Source organism: Miniopterus schreibersii, assembly GCF_964146895.1.
Source record: "Miniopterus schreibersii genome assembly, chromosome: 11".
NCBI lineage: Eukaryota > Metazoa > Chordata > Mammalia > Chiroptera > Miniopteridae > Miniopterus > Miniopterus schreibersii.
In genome coordinates, this window is record NC_138111.1 from 17,252,317 (window position 1) to 17,261,685 (window position 9,369).

Genomic DNA, 9,369 nt, shown 5'->3' on the forward strand with positions numbered 1-9,369 from the left:
CCCGATGAAGATGTATCCTGCATCTCTTACCCTCCACTTCCAATGACTGGATTCCATCCAGCGAACCTCCAAAACTTCTAAGTTCAGTGTCTACTCTGTTTCCATTGCCTCTGTGGGTGTACTGGGTTTGGGGTAAGCTGTTAGCCCCATGTTAGGAGAAGACAGAAAGGGACTTAGATGTCCAAATGGAGCAAGAAAGGATAGGTCAAAGCTGGTGCAAAAAAACCCCCAGAATATCTAAGGTTCAGAGGCTATTCAGGGGTGGTGGGGCTGGCAGGCAGAGGGTGAGGAAGAGCGTAACTGTGGGTAAGATAAACACCGAGGTATTGCTTGGCTGGAGAACGCTGAGACCGCAGAGGCTCCATCAAATGTCAAAGAGGTGGGGCTGGCTGGAGGCCTGGGCTCCCCTGGGCTCTGTCCCCAAGAAGAGAGCAAAGCGGGGTTGGGCTTTCTCCTGAGATGTGTGCTGGGGGTGAGTGGAGGTCTTGGGGACACCTCTGCTCCGGGGTTTCCCTAGGACACGGCTGTAGCAGGCACGTTCTGGAGGCACCAGCTGTGTGAGGCTGCAGATGGTGTTCCTTTTCCAACTGCAAACCAACTGGACAGGTTTGCTGATGAGCGTCCAGGTTCCGGTCCAAGAGGTGTGAGCCCAGCAGGCACATGGCCTTTCCCAGCATCAGCCCCAGCTCTGCGAGCAGATGAGAGACCTCACCCTGGCTCTTAGAACTGCTTTAGGACCAAGCAGTGAAGGACCCGGAATAGGAAGCCTCCTTGGGCCCCCAGAAGGACTCTGAGCTGCTGTGGCTGCCTTTCTCTTTATGCCCTGCTCCTTCCCTCACCCCTGTGCCCCTGGGTCTCTCACCCCTATTCATTCCTTCCCCTTCCTCCTTTAGCTGCCCCCTTCTCACCCCTCAACCCCCCACTGCCACCTGCTTCTCCCATTAGCTTCTTCCTTCTTCACATACCCCTTCTTCTCTGCTCCCTGATTTCCCTTCTTACCCCTGACTTTTTCTTCCCCCTAAATTCCCCCCACCCTGCTTTCTCTCTCCCCCACCCTTAGCTTTTGCCTTCCCCCACCTTTCCACTTGGCGGTGCATTCCCTCCACTTGGCTTCTTTTCACCTACCTTCCCCCTCCCACCCTCATCCCCCCCCTGACCTCCCCACCCCTCCCACCTCCCTCTAATATCTCCCTCTCCCTTCCTTTCCCCCCCAGCCATCTTCCCTCCCACCCCCACCCCCACATCTTTGCACCTTCCCGCTCACTTTCCTCCCCACCCCCCTGTAGCCCCACCGCCTCCCACCCCTCCCCTCTCCTGCCCCGCCCAGCAGTGTTTGCTTTTCTCCCGGATGCAGATGAAAGGGTTGCCCTGCCCCAGCCTGTGCCCTGCCCACTTCTGGCAGCTGGGGGCTTCCTTCATGGCTGAGGCCTCCAGGACTCAGGCCCTGGGGACAGGGCCCCCACTCAGCGTCCAGTTCCTGCGAGCCCAGTATGAAGACCTGAGGCAGCAGCAGAGGGCCCAGGCCCACCTCGTGGTATTCCCGAAAGGTAGGGCTGGGCAGGTGCTGGGAGCAGCAGCGGAGGGGGGGAGGGCCTAGTTGTGGGTGGGTGGGGTGGGTGGGGTGGGGGGTCCCCACCTGCAGGCAGGGCCAAGGCTCTGTGGGCCCTCCCGGTGGGAATGCAGGCCTCCTGGGGGTCAGAGCCAGAGCAGAAAGGCTGGTGCAGGGCAGCATTGCGGGCTCAGTCCCCTTCCCCCTGTGCCAGGGGCCTCAGCCAGGCATCTGGCCAGCAGCCTGCTGTTCCCTGGCTTCTGCTCTTATGTTCTGATCTTGCTGGACTGGTCTGCCTGGTGAGCCAAGCTTGCCCCCTGCGGGGCCAGGTGGGGAGATGGGAGCTCTGCTTCCTGGCTGGGTCTCACCCAGTCACCTCTTGCAAACCCAAGAAACTGGCTCCAGAGAGAGAAGACGTGGCATCCCCAACAGCCTGGGCACTGGCCAGAGGAAGTGCAGGGTTCAGGGTCCCAGGAGGAGCCATGGCTTAGGGAGCTGGCTCATCACAGCCTCAAATAGCAGCCAGGGAAGTGCAAGGAGACATAAAAGCCCCCTCTTCAGGGGGGGAAGCCTGCTCCCTTTGGGAACTCAGATTTCACTGCAGGAGTAAATTAGGAACACGGGGCTCAGACATCAAGCTATTGTCAAACCACTGCCCTTGGACATCACACAGGAACAGTCAAGGGAGGTGGGAAGGTCCCTGAAAGGTCAAGGCTGTGCCTGGAAATCCCTGTGGTTACTGGTACAGTTCAGGGCCGAGAATTAAGGAAGCCTCACACCCCCAGCCTCCTCTGTTCTCGAGTGAGTACAGAGCACTTTGAAGAGCACTTAGCGTAACAACTTTCATGTTGTTACACTAAGAAAACAGTAGCATGGATACGAAGTGGGACCCAATTTTCAGTCTCCCCACCCGAGTTAGTGTTTGCAGGACAGGAACTTCGCGGAGATGGCTGCATCGCCCCTGTTTCTCCTGGTCCCAGAACTGGAGCTCAGGGGCTTCCCTCTGGCTCTGTTCCCGCAACACTTTCTCTCCACTCCTGCCACACGCTTTGTCACCTACAAATGCCAGAATGCTTCCCTGACATCTCAGAGGGAAGTCCAGGCTGGTCACAGACCTGCTTTCTGTAGGAACATGCCCTTCACACATCCATTCCCACAACCCTCCCTGCCACCAGCAGTTGACAGTAAACTACCACGTTCCACAAGGTGGCAAAAAATATGTCCCTGAAGAAGCACGGAGGCGTTGGTCGGCATCCACACCTGCAGCCGGTTCAGGGAAGCGGGGGGCTGCAGATGTGTTCCCAGCCCCGAGCGGGGTGGAAGGGTAAGGGCCGGCCCTCCACAGGGAGCTGCTTCTGCTTCGAAACACGCTTCTCCCGCCTCGCCCTGGGCGGCACCCCCTTATCAGCCTCGCACAGCGGGTAAGTTTTCTCCACCGATGAGTGACTGTGAATCCTGACACGGGCGACCACGTGTGTGCCTTCCCTCCTTGACCTTCTTTCAGCCTGAAGTGGGAGTCCCTTAGCTCCTCTTAGGACTCACTCCCTCACGCAGCCAAAAACTGAGGCCTAGCCCAGCCGCGGGCACTGTCCTGTGCACCGAAGGGTTGCCAGTTCAATCCCAGGCCAGGGCACATGCCTCAGTTGCAGCACGTACAGAAGACAACCAATCGGTGTTTCTCTGAGGCCTATTATTAAATTCTATTATGCTTGAGTTTTCTTCATAGCATTGGTTACCACCTAAAATTTTTTTATTGATTGATTTTAGGGAGAGAGAGGAACGGAGAAAGAGAGCAAAACATCGGTTTGCTGTTCCACTTGTTTATGAATTCATTAGTTGCTCCATGTATGTGCCCTGACCGGGGATTAACCCCACAACCTTGGCGTATCTGGACAATGCTCTGACCAGCTGAGCTACCCTGCCAGAGCCCCACTGGAAATTTTATTATATTCATTTGCTATTGTTTTCTACCCCACTAGAGCACATCAGGAAGGTATGGATTTTGTCTCGATGTTTACTGCTGTATTCCCAGGACCTAGAATAAATAATGCCTGCCACACAATAAGTGCTCAATAGATATTTTTTGAATGAATGAATAATTGTGTGTGAGAGAGAGAAAGAGAGAGGGACAGTTTGCATGGGTGTGTGAGGTTGGGAGGGAGTGCACCTGTATGAGCATATGTGAGTAGGATCGTGTGTGCTTCCATGTGTATGTGTGTACACATATGCAATGCACTGGGTGCCTGGCCTCTGTGACTTTTGGGGCATAGCCTTCTTTAATGAGAGCTGGCCATGTTCCTTCCAGCGGTGACCCTGCTTGTGCCTTGCTTTCTCAGGAGGGAACACACCTGCTCCTGCTGAATCCATGGTCAGTGCTGTTTGGATTAACAAGGAGAGGAGGCGTTCACTGTCCCAGGACAAGGTGGACCCTGAGGCAGTGGGGATGCTGGAGGAGGCTGATGGAGGCTGTCTGCAGATCCCCAGGTCTCTGTGGCACACACACCTACAGATGCACTGCTCGGTCCAAACCTTCCACCAGGAAACCAGTCATCACGTAAAACACAAGGGCAAGTTCATGGGGTCTGAGCAAAGGCTTCCTCAGGAAAGAGATCCCAGCTTGTTTGAAAACAAGCAGATGACTCAGCAAGAGACCATGATCCCAGAGGCAGCCCAGCATGAACGTCAAGAGGGCAATCCCCAAACAAAGACAGTGGGATCCGGCTTAAACAATGGCATTCAGTGCCCTTCCTCCATAAAGAACCCACAGAGGCCTGGAAAACCAGCTTACTATCCATTTCCCCAGAGGAAAACTCCCAGGATCTCCCAAGCTGCCCGGAACCTGGGTTTATATGGCTCACCCTGAAGCTTTCTACTCAGCCAGATGGCTCAACCTTGAGGCCATCTATTGTCTCATCAAAGAACCCAGGAGGCAGAGCCACAATGAGGGGCTCTAGCTATGGGCAGAACTGGACTAGCTCAATGATAGGGATTGTGGGAAATGAACTTCACAGTGGGCACATGGTCTTGTCCTTCAAAAAAGAAAAGCTTGTCCAGACCAGATGGCTCACAGTTCAGGATGGAAGAGTGCTGTCCGATCAGTGCAGCCCCATTCTGCTCATACAAGAAGATATTGCTATGGAGCCCTGGATGCCCATTCCTTAGGGAGGTCCAGTAGGACATCTGCTCAGTCCCTAGAACCAGGGAATTTGGAAACATAAAACAGGGACCTAGCCAATGGAATGCCTTAGCAGTGCCCTGGAGTCAATGAACATGGACAATCTTGTTTCCAACAACTTCTGGTGATTCCTCACATGTTCTGGAGAAGATGAGCTCTGAGAATTGCCTTGTCCTGGTTGCTCTGCCTGGAGGCCAGCTCACTTAGAAGTCACTACACTCACTTCTAGTGACCACAGCATTTCAGCTTGAGCTTCCCAAAGTATGGTCACCCTGGGTAAAGAGGGGCAGAACAATGCCACCTACTATTTTGTGTGTTTAAGGGGTCTTTAGGAGGGTTTGGTCACCTCTCACCTCCCACTGAGACTGCACACCCAGTCTCATCACAGATTTATTTCCCCTTCCTCCCTTCCTTCCTTCCTTCCTTCCTTCCTTCCTTCCTTCCTTCCTTCCTTCCTTCCTTCCTTCCTTCCTTCCTTCCTTCCTTCCCTTCTACTTTTCTGTCTGTCTTCTCTCTCTCTCCCTCCCTCTCTCTTCCCTCTCTCAAAATTAAGTTCTTATTAAACACTGCCAATCACTGAAGATCTATAGTAATAGGAGCCTGAGCAGAAGGAGCCAAAGAAATGCTCCTGCTTGGAAAATATGTGTTTCCCACAAACTGCTCCCCTTTTGGCCAGATTCGGATCACTCAGATCCTTCCTGGGATATATTAAACCTGAGAGAAAGTGTAGCAGGTGTTACTTGGGTGTGATGGGGTATAAAGTATGTCTTTCCTGGTTAATGCTTAACTTTAGTAATGATATTTAAACACATCTAAAGTGCCTTTTCCTCACATCAACCCCTCTCTGTAAAGTTTCACCCACATCTTTCCCCCACCGTGGCAGTCTTGCCTATCCCCTTCCAGTACTGTCATTACCTGTCAAAAATACGTATGTGCCTGTTCCTTGGACCACCCATAAATTCACTCCAATTTGGAGATTCATTGTGATTCCTTTTGTGAATAATTAATAAGAGACAGTTGTTAATTTTTTTATAGTCTAATAAAAAAAGAAAAAGAAAAAGAAAATTTTCTGAAATACACTGTGTCCTTTGATTTTTGTTTTAAAAAGGATTCCCACAACTAACCCCCCCTTTCTATAGTGTATCAATCAGGATAGGGTCTATTTTGCTGCAGTAACAAGCAACCCCCAAATCTTACAACAGAAGCTTTTTCCTTCACTCATGAGAAGTCTACTGTGGATTTGGGCAACCCCCCAGGCAGTTTTCCTGCATCTATTACCAGCAGTTCAGGCTGCTTTACTCTTGTGGCGCCTCCAATACTGATTTCCCTAATCACTATAGCAGGAGAAAAAAATATGCATTAATAGTCATGTACTGGCTCTCATCACTTTTATCCCCATTCCATCATCCAAAGCAAGTCACATGGTCATATCTCCACTTGAAGGGTATGACAGCCTCCTTCCAGGTGCCTAGAAGGAGAGAAGGAATGGAACATGGATGAGCAGCACTAATGGCTAGCACAGGTAGATAGGAGCCAGGTCATAGTACAATACTAGGTTTCATTCTGAACACAATAGCCATTAAGGGATTTACATACAAGACTAAATTGATTTGATTTGCAGTTTAAGCAGATTACTCTGGTCGTTCTATGGAGAATGAGTTGAAGGTCATGTTCAGAGGCAGTGTCATAGGAAAAGGGCCATGGCAAGTTCAAGTGGGAAAGATGCTGTTAGCTGTTAGCTCAAGCAAGAGCGGAAGCAGAGAGATGGAGCAAAAGTGAATACATTTGATATATACTTTGGAGATAGAATCAATAGGATTTACTGAAGGAAAATCCTAAGTTCAGTTTGAAGGATACTGAGTTTGAGATGCTCATGAGACAAACAGATATCAAATAGGCATGTGGATAAATAAGATTAGGGTTCTGGGCTAAACTTATGAAGTTAAGTGTCACGAGTATGTAGAGCTCCTCAAAAGAACGAGAAGTCGAGCTCACCTATGCAGAGTGTGGACAGAAGACAGGGTCCAGAATGAGTCCGGAAAACTCCCAATTTACTTAGTTGAAGAATCTCTAAGGATTTTTCCAGTTCTTACTTAGAAGAGGTGGGGTACACGGAGGAGGCGGCAGCGAAGGACACTGAAGAGGAGTGGCCAGAGGAAAGAAGAGCCGGGATGTGCAGGCACAGGCCTCAAGAGGCGAGAGATAGCCCTAGCCGGTTTGCTCAGTGGTTAGAGCGAAGGGTCCGGGGTTCAATTCCAGCCAAGGGCACATACCTCAGTTGTAGGCTCAATCCTTGCCCCAATTGGGGTGCATGCAGGAGGCAACCAATTGATATGTCTCTCTCACACTGATGTTTCTTTCTCTCTCTCTCTCTCTCTCTCTCTGTGAAAAAAGCAAGGAAAAAAATATCCTCTGATATTTAAAAAAAGAAAAAAAAAAGAGGCAAGAGATTGTGTAAGATGTTGCACAGTTACTCCCCTCATTGCAAACCTTCCACAAACCCCCATTCTCTAGAGCCCACAGCTGTCAGTCTGGAGTTACCTTTTCATGAGTGTGGTTTTAAGAGGCCAGAATCCAAGAGGACATCCCAGATGTGGGAAGACTTTTCCGCCAGGGCAGGCCACGGAGGAGTTAGCAGGTTCAGGTCCAGCTGCCTGAGAGCGCGCTGGCCCTGGAGGCCCGCCTTGCCCCCTGGGGCGGGGCGGGGGGGGGGGTGAGTGCTCCCTGCGGCGGCGCTTGAAGGGACAGGCTGGCCTGCAATCCTCCCACTCCCTTCCCACGAGGCTGCTTCTGCCAGGAACCTTCACCTGGAACCATCTCTCGGTTTCACAATCGCACGCACTGTTACCAGCACCGGGGCCGTCAGTCCTGCTGGGCAACGGGCTCAGGTTACATTTGGGGGTCACTCTGTCCAAGAGTGACTTTCTCTCCCCTGCAGGTCAGGGCTGGAGCTAACTTTCCCCTCCCGCGCTCTGCTCCGCGCAGGGCCAGCAGGTTTTCCTAAACTAGAGAACAACCAGCTCCCAGCACAGGTCCTGCATCAGGCGGGTTCCATCCCCGAGGGTCCCACCCCGCCCGCCCCCAGCCCTGCAGCCCGCGGCGAGGCCGCCCCCGCGTGGCCGCCCTGAGGCTTGTTCCACCTTCCCCGGGCCTGCAGGCGGTGCGTCTGGGCTGCAGTCTCCGCGGCCTTCCGTGGACGTGCCCTCGGCCCAATCACTTAGCTTGCGGAGCCACAGATTTCCCAGTTGTGCGGGCGGCGACAGCAGCCCCGCGGGGTGAGTGAGGTGCTGAGGGAGGGTCGTTCCCGTGAGCTGTCAACTCCGCTCCCTCCCCGCTAGGGGGCGCCGCCTTCGCGCCGCTCAGCCCGATTGCCGGACTCCTGGGTCCCTCGCGGCCGTTAAAGCGCTTTTAGTCCCGTTTTTAAGACGTGAACGGATTCGAATTTAAAAGCCTATGTCATCTTCAAGTCAGAGCCCACCAACCCCCTCCCCCATCCCTGCCCAGCACACCCGACCTACACCTTTAAGGCTAGAGGGGGGCGTGGTCTCTTGCTCAGAACCCTCCCCCTTCTGTGCCCACAGCTTTTGGCACCAGGACACGGGCACAGAGAGGGCACAGAGGGCTCTTTATGTGCCAGTACTTTGATCTTTCCCTGGGCTGTTTACACGGACCTGGCTCCCGGCCTGCAGGCTTGGTGTGGGCACGTGGTGGCCCCCAGGCTCCTGCAGAAGAGGGACTCCATCCCCAGCAGCGCCCCTAGCGCTGGGGGGTCCCCTGTGAGATTGGTTACTGGGGCTCCTGCTGCACCCCGCCCCCTCCATGGCATTAGAGGTCCACCTTTCTTTGCTAGTTGCCCCAGTCTCAGCTGGCCCCCAAATTCGGATCAGTTTGTGCTCACATAAACTCTTACATTTCTTACCGTGCCTCAGCTTGTCTTTTAACACGACTGTGTTAAACTGCCTTCTTCTGACTCCTTCCCTCACTGATTTCTGTATCACCATAGCTTGAAAATCCCCTTCAAATATAGGGTGGGCAAAGGTAGTTTACAGTTGTCCGTATGGAAAATAATACAATAATTAATAAATAATAATCCAAGTATAAACTCTGTGTTTCACGTACACACAACTGTAAACCTACTTCTGCCCCATCCTGTACTTTGAAATGAAACTGTTGGTGATGAAATTGGTGCTTCTATGCAGGGGCCGGAGAGAACCATGACATTTTCTAAACACTTGTGGATGCAAAAGGGGCCGTGCAATAAACCTGACAAGCTGTGGGGAGGGGGGGGAGGGGCCCATGGCAGAAACGACAAGCTCAGTGAACTAGGAGCCACATGCAGATGAGAGGACTCCTCAGTGATCACAGCAAGGAGTGCTCGAGGGCAAGGGCCTGAAATGGTTCGGCCAAGAAGCTCCTGAAAATCCTCCCTGTGTTTTTAGCCAGAGGTAAGGAGGGTGGGCAAAGAATTCATTTCAGAGTGTTTTAAAGACACTTAATTTCAGAGTGACTGGAGTCACCAGTGGCATCCCAGCCAATCTTCTGTAGTCCAGCTCAGTGGTTCTCAAAGTGTGTTCTGTGGACCAGGGGAGCAGCATTGTGGTCACCTGGGAACATGTCAGAGATGAAAATTCTCTGGCCCCACCCA

General features: G+C 52.6%; 1 protein-coding gene across 1 annotated transcript; it reads left to right on the forward strand.

The window, feature by feature from the left end:
* Positions 1–1,354: 1,354 nt before the first annotated feature.
* On the forward strand, positions 1,355–5,762 carry LOC308563416 (uncharacterized protein C9orf152; the record flags this gene model as incomplete). Its single annotated transcript, XM_081150493.1, has 2 exons — positions 1,355–1,547; positions 3,886–5,762. The coding sequence occupies 2 exons, from the start codon at positions 1,355–1,357 to the stop codon at positions 4,410–4,412; spliced, it is 720 nt and encodes a 239-aa protein (XP_081006619.1). The 3' UTR covers positions 4,413–5,762.
* Between the last annotated feature and the right edge of the window lie 3,607 nt (positions 5,763–9,369).